At 42.6% G+C, this 23,971-nt stretch overlaps 1 protein-coding gene across 1 annotated transcript; it reads right to left on the bottom strand.

Moving 5' to 3' along the window:
* Nucleotides 1–9,105: 9,105 nt before the first annotated feature.
* Nucleotides 9,106–19,277, bottom strand: SPCS3 (signal peptidase complex subunit 3). Its single transcript, XM_073341685.1, has 5 exons — nucleotides 18,907–19,277; nucleotides 17,017–17,090; nucleotides 13,518–13,594; nucleotides 12,240–12,355; nucleotides 9,106–11,705 (listed from the first exon to the last, which is right to left on the bottom strand). Exons 1-5 carry the CDS (start codon nucleotides 19,047–19,049, stop codon nucleotides 11,573–11,575), a joined length of 543 nt encoding a protein of 180 aa, XP_073197786.1. The 5' UTR covers nucleotides 19,050–19,277; the 3' UTR covers nucleotides 9,106–11,572.
* Between the last annotated feature and the right edge of the window lie 4,694 nt (nucleotides 19,278–23,971).

The following is a 23,971-nucleotide window of genomic DNA, read 5'->3' as shown; positions in this document are numbered from 1 at the left end:
AGGGTGGGCAAACTATGGCCCAGAGGTCCACATCTGTCCGTTTTAATCTGGTTCTCAAGCTCCCGCCAGGGAGCAGAGTCGGGGACTTGCCCTGCTCCACTCGGCTCCCGGAAGCAGTGGCATGTCCCCCTTCTGGCTCCTACATATAGGGGCAGCCAAGGGGCTCCACACACTGCCCCCACCCCAAGCGCCACCCCCGCAGATCCCACTGGCAGGGAACCACGGCCAATGGGAGCTGCACGGGCAGTGCCTGTGGACAGGGCAGCATGCAGAGCTGCACCACCATGTAGGAGCTGGAACATGCTGCTGTTTCTGGGAGCTGCTTGAGGTAAGCATTGCCTGGAGCCTGCACCCCAACCCCCTGCCCCAGCCCTGATCCCCCCCCCGTGATCCCCCCCGCCCTCCAAACCCCTCGGTCCCAGCCTGAAGCATCCTCCTGCACCCCAACCCCTCATCCCCAGCCCCACCCCAGAGCCCACACTCCCTGCTACACCCCAACCCCCAATTTCATGAGCATTTATGGCCTGCTGTACAATTTCTATATCCAGATGTGGCCCTTGCGCCAAAAAGTTTGCCCACCCGTTATAGACTGTATTTTCCTTCACTTGCTAACAAAAATTAATTCCGATCTATATTTAAGATAATGCATGAGGGACAGCAATCATGTTTGCAGTATGTATGGAGCTGCAATTATATATGCAAAATAAGGATGAACCTATCTACTGGAAGACAACATTGGATTAAAAAACAGAAGGAAGTTTATGGAAACTATGAGGTATATGTATATAGATTTCCTGGTTACTAAACAATAAAAATCAACCAACTATCACTTTAGGCTCTAAAAATACTGCAGTTATCAGTTGTCCAAGATGATATTAGTATTTATATTCATAGCAATTACATGGATATGAAGAAGAGTTTATTATACAGAATTTAACTACTCTTAAATATTAAGTTGTTAAAGACAGACAACACCAAATATGTTTATATAAATGTATAAAGTATAAAGTATTTATAAATGTATAAAGTAAGCTCTTCCTTTGTGTTATTGACATTATACTCTGTTCTCTACTGTTTGTAACATGCAGCTCTTTGTTTATCTGATGGCAATAAAATGATAAAAATTTGAAATATCTTCTTCCAAACAGTACAGAATGGTCAGTTCCTTCAGTTGAATTTGCCCTTATTGCGTTTCCCAAAAGTTTACCTGTCAATTCAGGTTTCCCAAATAAGCAAGTATTCACACCGAACCAAATCCAGAGAAAAGGAGATTTGTTTCAACTCTTGTTCATTTGAATACAATGTTCAGTGGCTGAAATTCTATTTACGAAGCATGTGCCACATGGAGGACAAAAAATTGTATTTCTATTGTATGTCAAGAGCTCAACCCTACAAATATTTATTAGTGGGTACAGTGATTACTAGGCTGCATAGTCTCATTGATTTCAAAACCCATAATGTTTTATTGGTCTGGTCCAAATCTCTGTGAACTGACCCAAAACTTTTGGTTTCCTAAAGCTTTTGGATACCAAGCACCTTTTCAACCCGTACAGGATAAATTTTCTATCTCAAAATCTCAGGGAATTTACATTCAGCTCTTCCGGCCTTCAATTAGCCCCACCAACTTAATGCTGTCAGGCTATGAACATTATCTGCAGATTCCAGCCTAGGGCTTCAATCCTTCAAGCACTTAATCCACATGCTTAAATCTAAGCATGTGACCACTCATTGAAGGCAGTGAAAACTATTCACATGCTTAAGATTAAGTATATGCATTAGCGACTGCAGGATCATGGCTTATAGTTGGTGCCTTGACTTCTTTTGTCAGTGCAACATTGCTTTTTAGGTGTAAGAAGCTTTTTCAGCAAAGCACCCAGAAGAGCAGTTTTGGTCTGTTCAAGTTTACTGATCCTGTAGTTTGTCTGTATAAATTTGGAGTCCACGGTGGCTATAGTTACCTGTAAATTATACAATTTGTGGTCCAAACAATCCTTCAATATTTGCAAAAAAATAAGGAATCCCATACAGAGGTTCCACGTAAGATATAAAGTGTTATTCGGGGGGGCCGAGGGAGGGGGAGGGGTCTGGACTGTGCATTAGATTGGAGGATTTTGCTCTAACTGTATATTTGCATTCAGTTTATGGTATTCCAATAAAAGATATCAAGGGGAAGGCAATTATTCACATGTTGGCACTTCCATTTGTAATGATACCCTTAGATTCTGAGAGTCATCTACTTTTAAGAGCAACAAAAATGTTTTCAGGCCCAATTTCCAGAAATGATGAGCACCTGCAGTTCCAACTGATTTCAGTTAGAGATTTGAGTGCACAGCACTCTTGAAAGTTTTGCATTTAGCTTTCTAGTCCAAACCAAGTTTTAAAGCCATTTTATTAAAACACCACAATTCAAGGTGTGTTACCCTCACAAAACATATATAATCCAAGTCATGTGTATAGATTATGAAGAATACACACACACAGATAAATGTAAATTAGGAGTAACAAGCTCACAAAATGTACTATAGAATGTAATGAGCTCAAGATCAACTCAAATGACTTGATATGAATAGGTCATTCTTAACCATGCATACAAGTTCAAGCAATTTTACTTAATACACTGAGGAACATTCTAACCACTGAAATCAATACTAATAAAAAGGAAATGTCAGAAAACATCAACAATACAAGCACTAATAGTTGTTTACTCAGTGCTTTATCATTTTTATCCTCTACTTGTATAGTGCAACCTAGCTGCAAATAGTCACACATACATGAATCCAATGGAAGTGGGATTCACCCCTTAACATTTGCAAAGTTCTTTGAAGAAATTAACTGCAAGACTGGACCAATAAATCCTAACACCTTTCTTTCACGAGAAGAACAAGTCTATCCAAACTGAGACTAGCCTTTAAAAAGCAGCCCTAACAATCTCAGGACAGTTAGAGGAACTCTCTTCCCTAAAAACTCCTGGTGAGACAGCGGCTCAGGTCATCATCCCTCTCCTACTCCATTTGGGGTGACAGACCTGATTATTTAGAATGGCTGCAATGAAACAAAAATCACTTCTCGTCCTGAGACAGGGTAGAAATCCAGAAGCTAGGCAGTCCCACCAAGTAGCCAAAGCCCAGCAGGAAACGTGAAGGCAAGTTTGTCAGCCTATTTTATTGGAGTGCAGGGTTAGGCAAATCATTTAGTTTCCCCTTTGTAAAATGAGAATAGTCAGTGGTGGCTGATGCCCATAGGGCTTAGACTGCCAGTACCAGAGCCCTTCTGCAGTCCCCTGGAAAGTAACCAGCTCTTCAAAGCAACACACATACACAGGATACTAGTTGGAGAATGTCATGGGGCAGCAATTCTATATGGGATAAGGGAGGCTGGGGGGGAGGGAGGGGAAGGAGGGCTATGAAAAAACCAACAACCTCTCACCCACATTTTCTCCTCTCAGAATTAAAAACTGGAAACTTTTCTTCCATTCTGCCCTTACTGTAAATAGTATTCATCCCTTCGCAACCCCTTTGCTGTTTTTTCCTATTCCCAACCTCATCCTCTCCAAATTTACCTGTTGCTCCCTTCCCCAGTCTTCCACGCTGTCTTACACTCCCACCAGTTAATAGCATTCCCCCCAGTAGTCAGCCATGACAGCCCAGCCCAACCCACCTTTCCCAGTTCCCTCCAACCCAACTCCTACCTAAACAGGAGTGCTTTCCCATTCAAACCCCCTATTTCCATTCATCTATCCTGGCAGGCTCAGAACCCCAACACACATCCCCTTTCCTAATCTATCCATAGCTCAGAAACACCTCACTCAGGTCCTAGACCCTCTCCTTTCTGACATACCTACATTCAGAGCCACCAACGCATCTAGGCTCACAACTCCCCCCTGTTGCTAGGCTTGAATAAGCAGATACCATAAGGAAGAAATGCGGCTGGCGTCCCTATGACCAACACCACTGGAACTAACCTGGGATTATCATCCTGTATCTGAGCCTCCTTCTTCCTGTGGAAACTACAGCCAACCCCTCTTCATGTAATAATCTGAGCGCACAGAGGACTACTTCCCGTTGCTTGCGGGGGACTGCCTGGTCCCTAGTGGCAGCAAGCGGTATTACACGCTGCAGTACAACAGCCACGCTGCAGATACTACTACAGTGATTCTTATTGCGGCCACCTGCGGAGGCGGCATTATTGGCAGAGTTTAGCACTTTCCACCTCTAGCAACCAGCCAGCCTCTGGAGATAACGAGAGTTACCTTTCCTTCTAAAGGCACGTGGAGATCCTTCCATGAAAAGTGTAATGTAAGTTCTAATTAGTATTAACCAAATCATTTTGGGTTTAATTTTATAAACCAGTCTTCGCTTTGCCCGACACAAAATACAAAGCATGCTCTCTCGTTGTCAAAGTTCCCTACTGGTGTAATATTAGGAGTTGTAATAACTGAGCCTGTTTTTACTTGGCTGCCTGCTTTCTTTTATCTACTTAGACCGATGCCACAAACACTTACACGGGTGCTTTAAATCAGGCGTGTAAAGTTAAGAATGCCTGTGTTTGCAGAATCAGAGTATTTATTACTATTTAGGCATGTTTGTTGTGTAAATAGTTGCAAATAAAATATCTCCTGATTCTTTAGTAAAACTAGAAGTGTACAAACAAGAGAGGAAACACTTTAATCATTTAATGGACTTTCTAAAAATCTCTTTCATAAACTGATTTTCAGTGATGTAGGGGAGCACTGTTACATGTGATGGAAGCTTGCTTCCTCCAAACCTGAATTTTGTGCCTAAATTGTTCTAACACCACTAGAAGTGCTTCCATGAAATTTATTTTTAGAACATTGCAACTGAGAATTATTTTTAAAGGAGTAACATTACTTTGCAGGGCTTCCAACCCAAATATTTTAGCAACCTGCTCAGATGAAGCTGGTTACAAACAAATGTAATATCAACAAATTTATTATCATGGTCTATAATGAATATTGTGAAAAGAGGAAACAGACAGAACAGTTAAAAGTAAAGTAGGTTTTTAAAGTGTTTTCAATTTCAATAACCCAGGGTGTTAATGAGATAATTAAAGTTGTTTGGGGCTTTTTCAGTACATGAATTTTAAGCTGATCTTGTCTTTCAGCCACATACCACTTTTCACCAGTTTGACCGCACACTTTTAATAGTAAACAGGAATAACAGTAAACAGCCTGCATTTCTCAGCTCCAACACAAGAGTGTATCTTCCAATTCTTCATAAAAATTATATTAAATACATCAGAGGTTTCTTGCATCAAATTTATTTGAAGACAAGTATTCAAAGTTTTTGTGGAATGTTAAGTATACCACAAATGTTAGAAAAAGTATCTTTATGTATAACATCAGTACCTAAAGGAGCAGATTAAAACCCAAAGGAAGCAATACATGTAGGGATCCAGTCATATGTTCAGATACTCAATGCTTACTTTTTCATGCATCAGTAGAGGTGGGAGGACTAGATGTATGTGTTCCCCTGAATTTTTTTTAAATAAATGGTTATTTCATAATACCACTAAAAACACCCAACTTTATGTAGAACTTTCCATTTTTAATATGCTTTAGTCACAATAACTAAGGAGTCTTGACCCTGACCCAGTGAGATAAGAAACAAGTAGATGACCTGATACAGTACTCTACCCTGCAGCAGAGGACCTATGAACATGCCACTTTAAACACGAGTGAGAAGTGTCCTTCTTCTAAAGGTATCCCGCACTTGCAGTGAGAATGAAACCAAACGCTCCATGCCATGTACTTCAGCATGACTGCAAAAACAAATTGGCTCTCTCTCTCTCTCTCCTCTTAAGGCTCTTCAGTCCCCTTCTCCTAAGGATATGGTGCTTTCATTAGAGAAATTCCAGGACCTTCTTACACTGGGCAAAACTTCTAGAGTTAAGATCTTTTCTTCATATTCGATGGATATTATTTGTCTTTATTAGAAGACTGGAATATCCAATTTTTTTGTAAGAAGTTATGTTTGTGTACATTTGTTTGATAGCAGCTCTTTTCCTGTTTAATAAAAGCACTTCACACAGAGGCTTTAATGAGCAACCTTCAATCTGATTGAGAGAGGCTCTGATTATCAAAGGCATCCTAACAAATGTAGGTGGTTCTCAGTTGAACGCCAAACCATGGGAAATAAACTGTAAGCAGGAATTCTGGGAAATAATCTATCCATAAAGGAGACCGCAAGCTCCAGCTGTAGTGCAAGTTTCATTACCCCAGAGAGCAGGTATAATCAGGAGCAAGAATTGCCATTGACTAGAGTTTATAGTTTAATTTTTCTCTTTTGCACGTAGTGCCCCCCCCCCTTTTTTTAAAAAATGTATTCTAATTTTTGTAATAAAAATTGACTATGCCAACCTCTCTGAAAAGTGCATGCAGCTGGAAAATTGAGAACACATTTGCACTGCACAAAATGGAAAATGGAGGAAAAGAATGACTAGTGTAAGGATTTAATTGTGGAAGTGTTTAGTTACCAAGTTATTGCCTAATTATTAAAAAATGGAATTTATTTATAAAAGGTTCATAAACGATTATTCAACATTATAGCTATGAGTTGTTTGCATCACTGATAGGTATAAGCACATCAGTAGAAAGTGTTACAGATTATGTTGCAACCTGGCCCAGTCCTATCTCTGGGCAAACACCAGTCTATTGTAAACAGCCCCAAATCCTGGGCCCCATGTTCTCCTAAACCCCTATGTCTGAGTAGTGACTGATCCCTGGGGCTAGCTCTGGGTCTCCCAGGCACATGCAGGTTCAGGCCCCATGTTTGAGCTCTTTCTTGGGCAATGGGACCCTGAAGTACAGCCACCTTACACCCTGCAAAAAGTGCCTCAGCCTTCCAAAGGCCCCACTTACTTAAGCATATTCCCCCAGAGCTGACCTGGCTGTGGGAGCTCTGGTACCTTGATTAAACTCTTCAGGGATGTGTGTTTGGGGCATGAGAATCCAAGCTCAGGCTTCCCCACCCTTTTGCTTCTATGTAAAGTCATTCAAAGTCAATGTTTCAGCAAGAAAGAGTAATTCAGAGTTAATTGCCCAGTCACATCTTCTCTGACAGTCTTTCCACCAGGTGTCAAATCACAGCCTCAAAATATCTGCTTTCACCCACAAGAGATCACACCCCATGAAGGTTACAATACAAAGCAGAGAGTGTGAAACCCATCGTTTCAGGTACTGACATGGAGTTGACAATGACAGACCGATCCCCAGTCTGTCAGATAATTATAAGCAACTTCTGACTTGCTGAAATCTGTAACTGATAACATAGTGACTTTTATACATGGTTAAGTATCTATTTATAAATAAACAGTGACCTGAGTGCTCATATAATAAAAAAAAAAAAAAGAGGAAGACTTGGTAGTTCCCAAAAAATTCACATTGTAAATTACATATACAATTAAGACTTGCAAAGCACTGTATCAGCAAAAGATGGTCAAGCCTCACAAGTTGTATATTTTCTACCACTCACCCTTCTTTAGTGCATGACCAGTAGGAGGCTTTGTGAAAAATGTGTATCAAGATAGTATCTGAACAGAGAAAACAGGTGCCTGGAGGACAAGTGGAGAAAGCAGTAGGGTAAATTTTTCAAAAGTGACTTAAGGCTCCTAAATCACTTAGATTTTTGCAAATTTTACCCTCAAGTCTATTCTCCAGGACCATATCACTTTAGGGAAAAGTCAGTGGAAGGTGATGAAAGGACATGGCATTCAATGGAAGAGCGGCAGTATGACACTAAGTAGCCACTGTGACAGTTTTCTGAATGTCCTTTTTGTATTACTTTAGTGCCTAGGAGCTCTAGTCATAGACCAGGATGCCATTGGGCTAGGCACTGTACAAACAGATCAAAGACCAATCCCTGCCCCAACGAGATTACAACCCTAATGTAAGACAAGACTTGCAATTTCTATTTTGTTTGTTTCAAGACGGATAGCGTAAAAAGTAATTTAAATTCTTATCTGTTCATTTGATTCTTGTGACCTGGTTGAAACAGCACAGACTGCTGGGTTTTCCTCTTCCTCAGTATATACCGGGCAAGCTATACCAAAGTAGAATGGATTCTTCTGGCTCCAGACTCATCTCTCTACTATATGTTCTGATGGAACCCAGGTGAGAATTTCTATACCCTGTAACTAGATCATGGCTGGGTCTCGACTGCAGTGCCTTCCTCCTGTATGGATACATGTGCTATTTCAACCAGGCCACAAATCAAGTTAACAGATAAAGGCATAAAATTTGCACCAGTCTCGACACCAATTAGTAGATTTGGTAAATCAGTCCCTGTAAAAATAATGGCATAATAGAGACCAAAGATAGAGGCTAGATAAAGTACTGGAGAAGAAAAGCCAGGAATATGCCAAAACTGGAGAGAATGGGAAAGAACAATTTCTGAGATGAGGCGCTTCAGTAACAGATCACTGGTCTGAGCATCCTGCAGCAGCTGCTGCCGTAACTTTCAAATGGTGTGCTTTATATACTTGTATAAAGTACTTCTAAATGGTAATCTTGTAGAGTTCCTCCAGAGGCACAACTCCACTCCAAACAAGAGACCTGGTAGAATATACTTTGATCCTTTTCAGGGAAGGAACTACAGCTAACTTGAAGCTTTCTGAATGCAAGCTCTTAACCACTTTGCCAGGAAGCCTTAAGTCTCTCCTTAACATCTTGGAAAATTATGACCTATATAGTAATCTAGATATGACAAGACTTTTCTTTCCTGCAATTCAAGTTAGGAAAGAAACTGAAATGGGAAGCTTCCTGTTTAAGCTGAAATTCTGAAGCCATTTTAGGAAAGAAGCTCAGATACATAGAAAGGACAGATTATCCTTTAGGAAGGCCAGGAGAATAGACCAATTTATCAATTTGATTTTTTTTGTTGTGTGTGTAAATGTTAATCTTAGTTAACAAATGGCAGAAGCAGAGACCAAGTGATATTCCTTTACCACCAAAAAAGGGCAAAATATTTTCATATAATTGAGACAACATAATTGAAATTCGTATACATTGCTTTAACTTCATTAACATCTATCAATTTTAGCAATTACAAGATTCTGTATCAACAAGGTAAGATTCTTTATACTTAGGAATACTGTTAAAACAGTTTATTAAGATGCATTTTTAAAAATGCTCACAGTACAAAATTTGTATTTTAGCGACCCAAACTGTGAGGTGTTTCTCTCTGCAGCAAAGCAGACAAGAGCAAACACATTAAGTGTACAGAAATCAGGCTGGTAGAACCCCACTAACAATCCCTCCAAAGAAACACGTGAATACAAAGATATATTGTATAGTTGAGCGCAGAGCTACAGATCAGCTGCTTTACACTGTATGGTCAAGCTTTTCAAGAGCAACAATTTTGTCAGTACCCAACCTAAGATATCTTGAAAAGGCCTGATGTTTGGAAATGGGAAGTGCTGAGCACCCACCCTCTGAAAAAACTGGGCTCTTTAAAGTGTCACAAGTTGAACACACAAAAAGGAGGAATCCAAAAATCAAGGCACTTTTAAATCTTGTCCTATGTAGATTCTTATGCAGATTTCTTTTATCACATAGTCCAGTGCCCTTTTAAATAATGCTATTAATTATATGCATTGAGGTGTGATCCACTTTCTACCCTTCTCACAAGAGGAAGAAGCCACACAACAGGAAAAGCCAGTAACAGCGCAGACACTAAGTTGCCATTTAGAGTGACCAGATAGCAAGTATGAAAAATCAGGACTGGGGGTGGGGAGGTAATAGGTGCCTATATAAGACAATGCCCTGAATATCAGGATTGTCCATACAAAAAATCAGAACACCTGGTCACCCTATTGCCACTCCACATGGATGACCTAGGATTCACAGAATTAGAGCAAGAATTTTCTGCACATACTAACGGTATGTGGGTGGCAGGCTATGCTGTTATCCCTCCTCACAAGGAACAGGATGCAGGGAGGAAAAGGTGGCCCCATACAAACAGTTTGAAAGCCTTTTTTAAAAAAAAGTTGGAGTCAACTCACAACATAGGTTTGCCATAGAGTATCTGATCAATGGCCAATCTACTGTCCTGTCTCTGATAATTACTGCTATCAGATACTTTAGGGGGAAGGAGAAATATATTTCATAGTGGACAATTATGGAATAATCTGCCCAAAAAATGATATTCCTTGCTGAACCCAAGTATCCCATGCAGTTTTATATTATCTTATCTAGTAAAATTGACTATGATTTTATATCTATATAAATGTTTAATCCTTTTAAAAATTCTGCTAAGCTGTTGACCTCAGCTCTTGGGATAATGAACTTCACAGACTTACTATGAATTGTACAAGATAATATTTCCTTTGATCAGGTTTTTAATTTGTAGCCTTCCAATTTCACTGAATGTCTCCTTGTGCTTGTACTGTGAAAAAGTGAAGGACAGTGGCCCCTTTACCTTCTGTACACAATTCATTTTGTATACTATTCTACATCCTATTTGTCTCATTGCTAAGTAGTCCCAATCTTTTTAATTTATTCCCATGAAAGTCTAATTTTTATTTTCACACTTTTACTATATTTTAATTTTATTTGTCTATAATACTGAAAGTCAAGAATTCCAAATATTTTACAAGAAAATCATATATTTTGTATATATTTTTTTTAAACACATTTTTATTTTGTATACTGCACAACACATCCTAAATGCTTTAAGATGATCTTCTGACTTTAATTAATCCAAAATTATTTATTTGTACAAGTGTGAAAAAAATGCACACTTGGTTAATATTAAGCTTTTTCAAATAAGCAAAAAAAATTCCAATTTATATGCGAGAGGTATTTTTCCACTGTTTTATCCTGCTTATGATTTCTACTGGTATCTATGTTGTAAACAGCTCTTAAAAGATGTGCGTGTTTTTTTTAAACACAAAACACATACTCTTGTTAAATCAATGGCACACTCTTGTTAAATCAATGAATATTACATAAATCTTTCAAATAAGGATTTCTATTCAACCAATATCAAATTTGAGCTGGAACAGTACTAAAATACTCCTGATTGATGGCTCATGGAAAATGAACAACAATTTCTACAGAGTGGCTTTTTATGCTACTACAAAGAAACAATCTACCCTAATTCAGCATTCAGCTGAAGAATACAATACAATAGCCACAGTGCCTATGAACCTGCAAGTACTACATTTTTGGCTACAACACTGAAATTTGTGCATGGCGCTTCAGAGGGATTACATAAAGAACTTTTATAATAAATTTTAAAATAATCAGACTATGTTCTGGGTTTAAATGTTTATTTATAAGAAACATATTTTTCTACCCACATGGCCAACAAAAAAAGTTAGTTTTACAAAAATTTTAAACCATCCGTTTACCTTTCCCGTAAGTTTCAGCATCAGTGTTTTATTTAAAATTAAAAAAAAAAAGTCTAAATTTCAGCTTTTTTTTCCTGCTCAATTAGAGCCAAAGAAATCAAGTACCTTTGACTGGAGAGCTGCAGGGGATAGGAGAAGAAAGTGATAAAATTTATTCATAATATACAAGTATAAAAATACGTTGCTTAGGATTCAGTATAATAATTTAATAACTTTTTGCTGTTTCATAAGTATCTGGGAATGGAACAGATACATGTCCTGATCCTGCCACAAGAGGTAGAATGCCAGCATTTGGTACAACGTTCCAGGAGAGAGTCAAAGTGACGTTTCTGTTTCCCCTGTAAAATCAAAATAGATCATCAGAAGAAATACTCAGCTTATAAAGACATAAGTTACCTTGAATATGAATACTTTTCTGTGAGCCAGAAATAATGGGCATTTTAAATTTACACAGTTTGCATTGGTTTACAGTATCTGCACAAACCTACTGCATGGAATATGACCTAGAGTCCAGATACCTTTCCTGCAAAGTATTTGAGGGTTCTCCACACCTTGCAGGACATGACCCTAGCTCTGCAGGCACAGGCTGAAACCTGGCAGCCAAGTGCTTCTGGCAGCCACTTGCTTTTCAGCCCAGTGAATTGGGGGGTAGACAGTGGAGGTCTGGATCTCTACCACATAGCACATCTCATCAGCTGATTTATGAAGATGTAATAGTCTTGAAACAATTATAAAATTTAAAAGAATAAATATTCTAAAATTGTTAAATATTCATATTCCCCCCACCTACCTCTCTCCCACTCCTACCTCAGCAACACACAAATATCCAGAGTACAGAAGAGCTACACTATAAAGAAATGTAATTTACTCACTTGAGACCATTTCCATCATCAAAGAAAAAGTATTTTGATTTCATGTCTTTTAGTAACAGCTTTGGACTATCTCCTCTCAAAATGATCTTGTCCCAAAGGACAACCTGGTTCAGGGCCTACAATTAAAATTAATCACTGAGTTAACACAATTAAGTATATCTGATCACTGGAAATTACAAAGCATTACCGATTCAGGAAACAAATTGCAGAGCATAAACTTTGTTTATGGATTCCAAGTGTAATAGAACTATGTCTCACAAGAACAGAGGTTTGCCACTAAAATATTTAAATATGGTAGAGATAACAGACCTGACAGAACCTTATTTTAAGGATAGCAGATTTTAAAGACATACCAGGAGAAAGTATGATGGATTCTAGTGTTTAATTGTAATTACAACTGCAAAAGTAAAAGTGATTTCAAACTATATAACTTTTATTTGGACATTGTCTCAAGAATGAAAGACTTGAGTTGTACTGAAGTCAAATCCTATCATTTTGTACAAATTTTTCAGTGTTTTTTATGAAATATTACTGTATTCAGATTTGTAAGTATAATTCCAAAAGAATAACTGCACCTCAGTAAGGTGTCCTGAATTCGTAAGAGGTTTTATGTATCTCTTCTGAATTACTTATTCAGTAATGATGATCTGCCATATTGGGGTTGACACCAGACAAAATTCCGAGTTTCTGATACAATTTGAACAAGGGACTAAAGTATATCATTATAATGTACCAATTTATAAGAGTTGGCTGTTTATAAACTGAACTTATGAAATATAAAACAATATAGACTCTTAAAGCCTAACTAATGAAACAGAGAATTCTAAAAATTGATTCAGAAGTGCAGTTGTGCTACCAGCATAGATGGAATATTATTTTATTTAAATAGTCATTAAAAACAGATTAGGTAGTGACGTAGTCTTGAGAATGAATTTTAAAAATCATTTTAGGAAAATTGTGACCTCTCTACAGTGGCAAAATAGCTGTACCAGTTGAAACAGTTGAGAACAGCAGTTTTAAGTGACAATGGCGCCAAAGGGCTATGTATCGAAAGTTGTATGGCATTTTAGCTACATCACTATTTCAGAAAGTCATGAGATGTAACATTTGCAATTCTTACTATTAAATATCAGCAAAAGCAAAAGTCAAAGATTGCAGGAATAAGTCAAAGTAATGTGAAATTTTTGTACCATAATCTTTCATAGGATGATTACAGCATGTTAAATAGCAGCTACACCAAATAATTTTAATTGTTTAAATTTTCTATTTCATACTTACATTGTTTTTTGTTGAATATTCTGCAGATAAATACAGAAATAACTGTTTAACATTCCAATCAAATATAGTTTGCAGATGTGAGCAAGTTAAGGAAAATGGTATACCAATTTTATTTTTAAACGATATTTCTACCATATTCCAACATAGATCATCTCATAATCCAAGTACAATATAATTATAATGTTTAAGATATTTTCCTACATTTCAACATAACTGACGTTATCTGATCTACACGGCATACTACTTAAAGGGTGTTCTAACAGGAACTAATTTTTCTTTTAGTCAATATGAAAAAAATTAAAGGTTATCAGTATCTCTTTAAAAGCATAAGAAATAGTTTTTTGAACGCATCTAAGAGTAAGGCTACATTTTAGTCATTGGTATTTTTAGTAAAAGTCATGAACAGGTCACAGGCAGTAAACCAAAATTCACGGCCCGTGACCAGCCCATGACTTGTACTATACTCCTGACTAAATCTTGGGAGTGCTGCGGGTGCTCATGGGGGGAGGCCCAGGCCCCCGCCCCAGGTGCTGGGGTGTGTGTGGGGGGGGAACAGACCGGAGGCACTGTGAGTGCTGCCGGGGGGGGGCGCAGGTGCTCTGGAGGGGTGATCCAGGGGGGCATGGTCAGTGCTCAGGCGGGAGCAGCCCAGGACTCCTGCTGGTACTGGTGGGAAGGGGTTTGGTGGAGCTGGTAGGCTCCCTACTTGGCTTCCCAGAAGCACCGACATGTCCCTCCTTAAACTCCTAGCTTCGCAGTTCCCATTGGCTGGGAACCACCACCAATGGGAGCTACAGGGGCAGTGCCTGCGTGAAGAGGCAGCACATGGAGCTAAGAGCCGAGGGAGGGATGCGTTGCCGTTCCAGGGAGCCCCCCAAAGGTAAGCACCTCCCAGAGCCCTCACCCCCTCCCACGCCCCAACCCCCAACCCTGAGACCCCCAACCCAGAAGTCTCCTGCTACTCCTGGGGGTTGAGTGGGTGGCTCAGACTGCCCCACCAGCAGCCAGTGCGACTGGCCCTGGGGCTGCCTCAGCTGCTCTGGCAGCCCGCTTCAAAAGTCATGGAAGCCTCCATGACAAACTTGCAGCCTTATCTAAGAGTGCTGTATTTGACACTGCAACTTAGTAACATCTCAGAATTTAAATATTACCCCACCCTAGTTGCCCCACTGAAAAACATTTCCTACACAGGAGAGGAAAGATTAAGAGTCCTTTACGAAATGATGTTCTTTAATATAGTATCACCTTGCTACTCTGTTGACAAGACCAATTTAAAGTATATGAATAACCAAAAGTAATTAAAAAAATACTAAGGATTGGTTTTAAATACACAAAGGAATCTCAGAACTGCAACTTAGTGGAGCCAAAACATAAATAAAATATCTGTTAGTTTCAAAGAAACATACCTTGTCTGCCCTGTCTTCCCAAGAGTTAAACATTTCAGAGGTGTTTGAATATCTTGGAAGTTGCTATATTTCAACTATAGTTTTAAATTATTTTATATTAAGGGTATTATTATAGATAGGTTTAGTAGCACCTCTTATTGTTAAGCTTGTTTGATACTTCCAATCATAATACCCTGTTTTCAGTTGCAAAGTCAGACTTTCCTTGTAATGACTGTTCCCAGCTGCTCTGGGCCAGGCACCAGAACTTAGAGCAGGGAACCTGTCTCTCCTGTGCCCCTCCTGCTGGCCCAAAGACAAGAAAGGAAGAGAAAACTGTCTGATTCAAATGCAGAAGGGACAAAAGCTAGACCAGGAGAAAGGGAAAGAAAGACTGGGACAAGGAGTCTGCTGAGACTAGTACTAGAAGGGATTGGGGGGAGAAACTGCGACTGGTTGGGCAAAACAACTGGGAGCTGGTCAGGGAAATGGAAGGGACTCAAACACTTGGCTTGGGGGTTGACAACTGAGATCAGATGAGAAGTTGGGGAAGAGAGTGGAACTAGGGGCGAGGTAGAGGGGAGACAGCTCTTGCAAGGAGCTGGGGCACAGAGGGAGAACTGGGATTGGCTGGGCAAAAAAAGAGTGGGATAAGGAGCCAGAAGGGGAGAGAGGAGAGGAGAGACTAGAAACCATTAAGAAAGTGAAGGGGAAAATAAAAGAAACACAAGAGACAGGCAATCAAAGATAGAGAGAAAGGGGAGAAAGTAAGATGGGGAGAAAAACAGAAGACAGAAGTTGATATAATTGTGTATACTGCTCAATAAATTATTTCCAGTGAGTGATGATAAATGCAACTGATATTTAATATTTTGGTCCTTTATTTACTATGTCTGCCCTTGATCTTTACTGCCACCCATATTATAGGTCCTTAACTTTGTAATCCAGGCTTTCCTAACAGAATGAATTTGAAACCCGTGTCATAGATCTTTAAGTATTCATAAAATATACATTACATAAGCAATCCCTATGATTAACTACTTCTCTCCTTACCGACCTACACCCATACCATGGCTCTCCATGTTAAGCAATATCACTCGCAACATTTGTCGTGACAATGCTACAGCAAGAATGATTGAGATCATCAGGGCTAACCCTGAGCCTACCACTATACACAGATGACTTCAACCACCTAAGAGCATCCTTGTCATTGAGGCAACCATTGTGGGCCTATCTGTCCTGCCCAGACTTCTCTGCGACATTGATGTTTGTGAAGAATGGGCTGCAGTTGATGTCAGATACCAGTCTCTTGACCCAACCACGTGCATACCCAGCTTTATTTGCCACGTTGCTCATGGGCCCTTCTGACCTGATTTCAAACAGGCCAGGGTAAATGGGCAGCCAGCCTTCACACCTGGGACCAACAGAGAATCCTAAATGCGGCTGTGGCTAAACACGTCACACATTATTGATGACTACACTCTGATTAGATTTAATGGTGGTTTGAGGACTCTGAACTTTGCTGATGAGGTTGCCACAAACCGTCTTGGCAATCTCCTCATCCGATAAGAACTACAGTAGAACCTCAGCGTTACGAACACCAGAGTTATGAACTGACCTGTCAATCACACACCTCATTTGGAACCAGAAGTACACAATCAGGCAGCAGCAGAGACCAAAAAAAAGCAAATCAGTACAGTACCGTTAAATGTAAACTACTTTAAATAAAAAAAGCAAAGCAGCATTTTTCTTCTGCATAGTAAAGTTTCAAAGCTGTGCTGAGTCAATGTTCAGTTGTAAACTTTTGAAAGAACAACCATAACATTTTGTTCAAAGTTATGAACATTTCAGAGTGACAAACACCTCAGGTTGTTCGAAATGTTTGTAACTCTGAGCTTCTGCCGTATTTCTCGCCTCACCCAATACATTCTCTAATTCCATTTACTTTAAAGCTGGGTATGCACGTGGCTTTCCTCAAACTTTTTACTTTCTTAAGGTCTTCTGGTTTAAATGTTGGAGGACTGGTTTCATACATTACAATCATAACAACTATGGAAGTGGTGTCAACAATATAGCAAAATTTATATTTTAAGCATTAGTGTTTTTATAAAGGATATCTGCAGTAACATCAAATGTAACAAATCCTAGATCACTTCTTTCTCTAGGCCCAGTGAAGTCTTCCACATTTTTTCTATAAATAAATAAATAAAAAGCAAGAACACAAAATTAGCATAGTTTGCATTACTTGTTTTAAGTCAATGAACATTCTTATTGGTTTTCTTTGTACACTTTCTACCATTTTGATTGATTGATACACCCATTTATTGTATCTTGTCTTAATCAGATGGTAAGCACTTCAGGTCAAGAACACTGTTTTACTGTTTGTACACTTCCTAGCACAATGGAGCCCGTATCCTGATTGGATCATTTAGGTACTACTAGAATTCAAACAATAAATAAGAGTAATAATTTATGGACTTTTTCCTGCCTACGGAGACATGGGAAGCTCAACTGTGCTTCATTTGATTTTAGTCAAGCATATGTAACCATCACCAACTAGTCAATACCAATTTGAACATCTGCAGCAGCAAAGTCAGTCATTCTGGTAGTAACTACTATTTTCAGTCATACCACCTGATTTGACATCACAAAGAGCCCCTCAGCCCATCTACATTAACCACCTGTTAACCCTGATTTCATATTTGTGCTGCACACACACATTGTAAAGTTCTCCCTTGGCACGTACAATCCTCAAACAAAAAAATACTACATTGGTTGAAAGTTTATGCTCTCTCCACAATATTAAGTCATCATGCCATAATTTAGTTGACAATGGATAAACCTCGCCACCAAAACTTCAGGAGCGTTGAACCTGACATTAACATGTGCTGCAGACTGAAACGGAGTTTACTCAAATCTCCAGGCATAAAAACAGAAAACTCAGGTCCCTGAGCTTTAAAAAACAAAAAATTAAGTCTGCCACATTGATTAGTGCCTTCCTTACTTCAAAAAGAAAGAAGCTAAGAAAGCCCAAAGTTTTGTTTTGAAGGCTGACTACAGACTGTTCCTTCCCTTCACACAAACTAACATCTTCACATTATATGCACCTATATGACAGGTGCATAGAGTCACTGTCAATCTGTTACAGGAAGAATCCACACATTAAACTGGGGTTTGGCTGAAAGAAACCATCAAAAAAAGATGCGAGTAGAGAGATCCTCATTATGCTGCTCCAATTCAATTCTGACTGGGTTACTAGTTCGGTTTTAAAAAATGTGGCTTACAGAGATGAAGGATGTTTAGAGACATTTAAAGTCAGTCAATACCTATTCTTATATAGCCAATCACACTTTTTTACAAGACACCAATTAAAGAAGGGAAGGTGGCATGTTGAAAAAGGTCTAGCATTAAGTCTGACAGAAGCCAATCAAGGAATCTGAATTCAAGAGAGAATATTCCCCCTTGTCAATATGTCTTGCCTTCATATAAAGCAGGAGTCTTGGTGTGTGTGATTGCGTGCAATTTATGCACTGCAACAGCCTTCACACAGAGAACTGGCAGAGAGGAGGAGGAGGAAGGACACCACTGCAGCAGAGTTGACTGTCGTGGGGTTCCCTCATTGGCCCAGCCAGGGGGGAGAGAGAGCGCAGGAAGGAAACGGAAGAGGCAGACACTGACTGTACTTATTCTAGGCCCAAGCTACAGAGAGGAGAAGGGGGGAGGTGCGGGGGGCACTGATGGCAAACGATCTGTTTAACGGCTCCCTAAAACAAATCAGGACAGGCAGCCCCCCTAGATTCCCATACCCCAGCCCCCTCGTGTACAGGTGCTGGGTGCGGCCACAGCCACCTGTCTATCGCCCCGGACAGGGGGCGCCGGCTGCTCCCCCTCCCCGCAGGGAGAGTTTGGCTCCGTGCCTCAGCAGCCCCGGGGCCCCGTGTGCGCGCAGACCCCGGCACCGGGCTCGGGACCGGCAGGGAAGGGGAGGTGCCCGGGGCCGCACTCACAGCATGACCCGGGAGACGGCGATGCGGACGGGCACGCTGCGCTCCTTGAAGGCGGTGGTGATGAAGCAGCCGAAGGTCAGCGCCGCCATGACGCTCAGGGAGAAGGCGAAGAGCGAGTTGGCCCGGGACAACACCGTGTTCATCTCTCCGCCCGGCCCCGCCGCTCAGCCACGCAGGCCCCGGCCGCTCGGCCCCTCCCTGCCGCAGCCCCTCGGGCGGACACCGCCGGCAACTGGGGCAGGCGGCGGCGGCGGGTTTCTGCGGGGCCAGGAGCAGCTGCAGCCACCGCCTCCGCGCGTGAGCCCCCGGCACCAGCAGAGAGGAGAGGCCGGGCCGGATGCGCCTGAGCCCGCCCAGCCAGTGGGGAGGAGCCGCGCGACCCGCGCCGGCGCCCTGCCGGGGAGGCGGGACATCCGGCTGCCCCTCACCCGGCCTCCCCTGCGCGTGCCCGCAACCGACAGCGCGCCCCGCTGCCCCCCGCCGCCTGGGAGCCCCGGGCTGGCACCCACCCTCCAGCTCCACGCCGTGCTCTGCTTTCGCTCGCCAGCCCTCGAGCTTTAGAGGCGAGCCTCCTTGAATATGTGTATTATTAATGACCAGCCTCTCAGTCCCTTGGGTTTGGGATTTTCTCTCTCTGTCAATCTCTCTTGTGTCACAGTGATGGCAGAGCCCTTTCTCTGTTCACTGCGCTTTGGGTGTCTGTTACCAACTCCAGTTACACATGCTGATTGTGTTCTGGAGAGTCTGCGAGCATTGCACGTTTCCTTGTGCTCCTAAGGAAGTCTGCTAGGCCTGGCTTGCAGTAGGAAAAAAATACTTGTAGCTGGCAGCAGGTGTCAGCACCAGTTCAGCAATATTTAAATCAAACTCCCTGGGTAGAGCAGGAAAAATGGGTCTTCAACACCCTAAGCCCTGGTCTACGCTAGGACTTTAGGTCGAATTTAGCAGCGTTAAATGGATGTAAACCTGCACCTGTCCACACGATGAAGCCCTTTATTTCAACTTAAAGGGCTCTTAAAATTGATATCCTTCCTCCACCCCCCTGACAAGTGGATTAGCGCTGAAATCGACCTTGCCGGGTCGAATTTGGGGTACTGTGGACACAATTCGACGGTATTGGCCTCTGGGAGCTATCCCAGAGTGCTCCATTGTGACCGCTCCGGACAGCACTCTCAACTCAGATGCACTGGCCAGGTAGACAGGAAAAGAACCGCGAACTTTTGAATCTCATTTCCTGTTTGGCCAGCGTGGCAACCTGCAGAGGTGACCATGATGGAGTCCCAGAATTGCAAAAGAGCTCCAGCATGGACTGAACAGGAGGTACGGGATCTGATCGCTGTATGAGGAGAGGAATCCGTGCTATCAGAACTCCGTTCCAGTTTTTGAAATGCCAAAACCTTTGTCAAAATCTCCCAGGGCATGAAGGACAGAGGCCATAACAGGGAGCCGAAGCAATGCCGCGTGAAACTTAAGGAGCTGAGGCAAACCTACCAGAGAGGCGAATGGCCGCTCCAGGTCAGAGCCCCAAACATGCTGCTTCTATGATGAGCTGCATGCCATTTTAGGGGGTTCAGCCACCACTACCCCAGCCGTGTTGTTTAACTCCTTCAATGGAGATGGAGGCAACACGGAAGCAGGTTTTGCGGACGAAGAAGAAGAGGAGGAGGAGGAGGAGGTTGTAGATAGCTCACAGCAAGCAAGGGGAGAAACCGGTTTTCCCAACAGCCAGAAACTGTTTCTCACCCTGGACCTGGAGCCAGTACCCCCCGAACCCATCCTGGACCCGGCAGGCGGAGAAGGGCCCTCTGGTGAATGTAGCTTTTAAAATACTATACATGGTTTAAAAGCAAGCATGTGAAAGGATTAATTTGCCCTGGCATTTGCAGCTCTCCTGGATTAACTCCCAAAGCCTTTGCAAAAGGTTTCTGGGAAGGGCAGCCTTATTGCGTCCTCCATGGTAGGACACTTTACCACTCCAGGCCAGTAACACGTACTCGGGAATCATTGTACAACAAAGCACTGCAGTGTATGTTTGCTGGCGTTCAAACAACATCTGTTCTTTATCTCTCTGTGTTATCCTCAGGAGAGTGAGATATCATTCATGGTCACCTAGTTGAAATAGGGTGCTTTTCTTCAGGGGACACTCAGAGGAGCCCGTTCCTGCTGGGCTGTTTGCCTGTGGCTGAACAGAAATGTTCCCCGCTGTAAGCCACGGGGAGGGGAGGGTTGAGGGGGTAGCCACGCGGTGGGGGGAGGCAAAATGCAACCTTGTAACGAAAGCACATGTGCTATGTATGTAATGTTAACAGCAAGGTTTACCCTGAAAGAGTGTAGCCACTGTTTTATAAAATGTGTCTTTTTAAATACCGCTGTCCTTTTTTTTTCTCCACCAGCTGCATGTGTTTCAATGATCACAGGATCTTCTCCTTCCCAGAGGCTAGTGAAGATTAGAGAGAAAAAAAAACGTTCTCTGAGCTCATGCTGTCCTCCCACACTGACAGAGCACAGACGAATGCGTGGAGGCAAATAATGTCAGAGTGCAGGAAAGCACAAAATGACCGGGAGGAGAGGTGGCGGGCTGAAGAGAGTAAGTGGCAGGCAGAAGACAGGGCTGAAGCTCAAATGTGGCGGCAGCGTGATGAGAGGAGGCAGAATTCAATGCTGAGGCTGCTGGAGGATCAAACCAGTATGCTCCAGTGTATGGTTGAGCTGCAGCAAAGGCAGCTGGAGCACAGACTGCCACTACAGCCCCTGTGTAACCAACCGCCCTCCTCCCCAAATTCCATAGCCTCCACACCCAGGGACGCCCAAGAACGCAGTGGGGGGGCCTCCGGCCAACCAGCCACTCCATCACAGAGGATTGCCCAAAAAACAGAAGGCTGGCATTCAATAAATTTTAAAATTGTAAACTTTTAAAGTGCTGTGTGGCATTTTCCTTCCCTCCTCCACCACCCCTCCTGGGCTACCTTGGTAGTCATCCCCCTATTTGTGTGATGAATGAATAAAGAATGCATGAATGTGAAGCAACAATGACTTTATTGCCTCTGCAAGCGGTGATCAAAGGGAGGAGGGGAGGGTGGTTAGCTTACAGGGAAGTAGAGTGAACCAAGGGGCGGGGGATTTCATCAAGGAGAAACAAACAAAACTTTCACGCCGTAGCCTGGCCAGTCATGAAACTGGTTTTCAAAGCTTCTCTGATGCGTACCGCGCCCTCCTGTGCTCTTCTAACCGCCCTGGTGTCTGGCTGCACGTAACCAGCAGCCAGGCGATTTGCCTCAACCTCCCACCCCGCCATAAACGTCTCCCCCTTACTCTCACAGATATTGTGGAGCACACAGCAAGCAGTAATAACAGTGGGAATATTGGTTTTGCTGAGGTCTAAGCGAGTCAGTAAACTGCGCCAGCGCGCCTTTAAACGTCCAAATGCACATTTACCACCATTCTGCACTTGTTCAGCCTGTAGTTGAACAGCTCCTGACTACTGTCCAGGCTGCCTGTGTACACCTTCATGAGCCATGGCATTAAGGGGTAGGCTGGGTCTCCAAGGATAACTATAGGCATTTCAACATCCCCAACAGTTATTTTCTGGTCTGGGAATAAAGTCCCTTCCTGCAGCTTTTGAAACAGATCAGAGTTCCTGAAGATGCGAGCGTCATGTACCTTTCCCGGCCATCCCACTTTGATATTGGTGAAACGTCCCTTGTGATCCACCAGAGCTTGCAGCACTACTGAAAATTACCCCTTGCAGTTTATGTACTCGCCGGCTTGGTGCTCCGGTGCCAAGATAGGGATATGGGTTCCGTCTATGGCCCCACCACAGTTAGGGAATCCCATTGCAGCAAAGCCATCCACTATGACCTGCACATTTCCCAGGGTCACTACCCTTGATATCAGCAGATCTTTGATTGCGTGGGCTACTTGCATCACAGCAGCCCCCACAGTAGATTTGCCCACTCCAAATTGATTCCCGACTGACCGGTAGCTGTCTGGCGTTGCAAGCTTCCACAGGGCTATCGCCACTCGCTTCTCAACTGTGAGGGCTGCTCTCATCTTGGTATTCATGCGCTTTAGGGCAGGGGAAAGCAAGTCACAAAGTTCCATGAAAGTGCTCTTACGCATGTGAAAGTTTCGCAGCCCCTGGGAATCGTCCCAGACCTGCAACACTATGCGGTTCCACCAGTCTGTGCTTGTTTTCCGAGCCCAGAATCGGTGTTCCACAGCATGAACCTGCCCCATTAGCACCATGATGCACTCATTGGCAGGGCCCATGCTTTCAGAGAAATCTGTGTCCATGTCCTGATCACTCTCATGACCGCGCTGACGTCGCCTCCTCGCCCGGTATCACTCTGCCAGGTTCTGGTGCTGCATATATTGCTGGGTAATGCGTGTGGTGTTTAATGTGCTCCTAACTGCCAAAGTGAGCTGAGCGGCCTCCATGCTTGCCTTGGTATGGGGTCCGCACAGAAAAAAGGTGCGGAACGATTGTCTGCCATTGCTCTGACGGAGGGAGGGGCGACTGACGACATGGCTTACAGGGTTGGCTTACAGGGAATTAAAATCAACAAAGGGGGTGGCTTTACATCAATGAGTATTTCAGGCAGGACTTCACGGAGGGTTCCAATAAGAAATGGTGCACCTAAGTAATTGTTCTTATTGGAACAAGCAGGTTGGTCTGGCCTCTGATTGATACATGGCTAGATTTACCTCGCTGCAACTTCTCTGTGAGTGACTGCAGTGTGACCTAGAGGAATGAGTCCCCTAGACGGGGGATGGGGGGGGAGTAAATGAATACAAAACAAATCTGGTCTATTTCTTGTTTTGATCCACTCCATCTATCTTTTACATCTTTGGCTGGCAGCAGACGGTGCAGAAGGACTGCAAGCCATCCACATCTCATGGCTGCTCGGCAGAAGACGGTGCAGTAGGACTGCTAGCCATCCTCATCTCTTGCCTGCCTGGCAGAAGATAGTACAGTAGGTCTGGTAGCAATCCGTATCGCCTGCCTGCTCACCATAAGATGGTTCAATAGGACTGACTGCAGGATTAAAGAGAATGATCTGGTCAA

Source organism: Lepidochelys kempii, chromosome 4, assembly GCF_965140285.1.
Source record: "Lepidochelys kempii isolate rLepKem1 chromosome 4, rLepKem1.hap1, whole genome shotgun sequence".
Classification (NCBI taxonomy): Eukaryota; Metazoa; Chordata; order Testudines; family Cheloniidae; genus Lepidochelys; species Lepidochelys kempii.
This window is presented reverse-complemented; position numbering and strand designations above follow the sequence as displayed.

Bases quoted from the DNA above. Each gene is read 5' to 3' on its own strand.
- SPCS3 (XM_073341685.1), bottom strand. From the start codon at position 19,049: ATGAACACGGTGTTGTCCCGGGCCAACTCGCTCTTCGCCTTCTCCCTG. The intron at 13,595-17,016 runs ATATCCTTTATA...TAACTTGCTCAC, and splicing joins TACATTTGATGTTACTGCAG to ATCTGCAAACTATATTTGAT. The intron at 12,356-13,517 runs GTAAGTATGAAA...TTTTAATTGTAG, and splicing joins AATATTCAACAAAAAACAAT to GCCCTGAACCAGGTTGTCCT.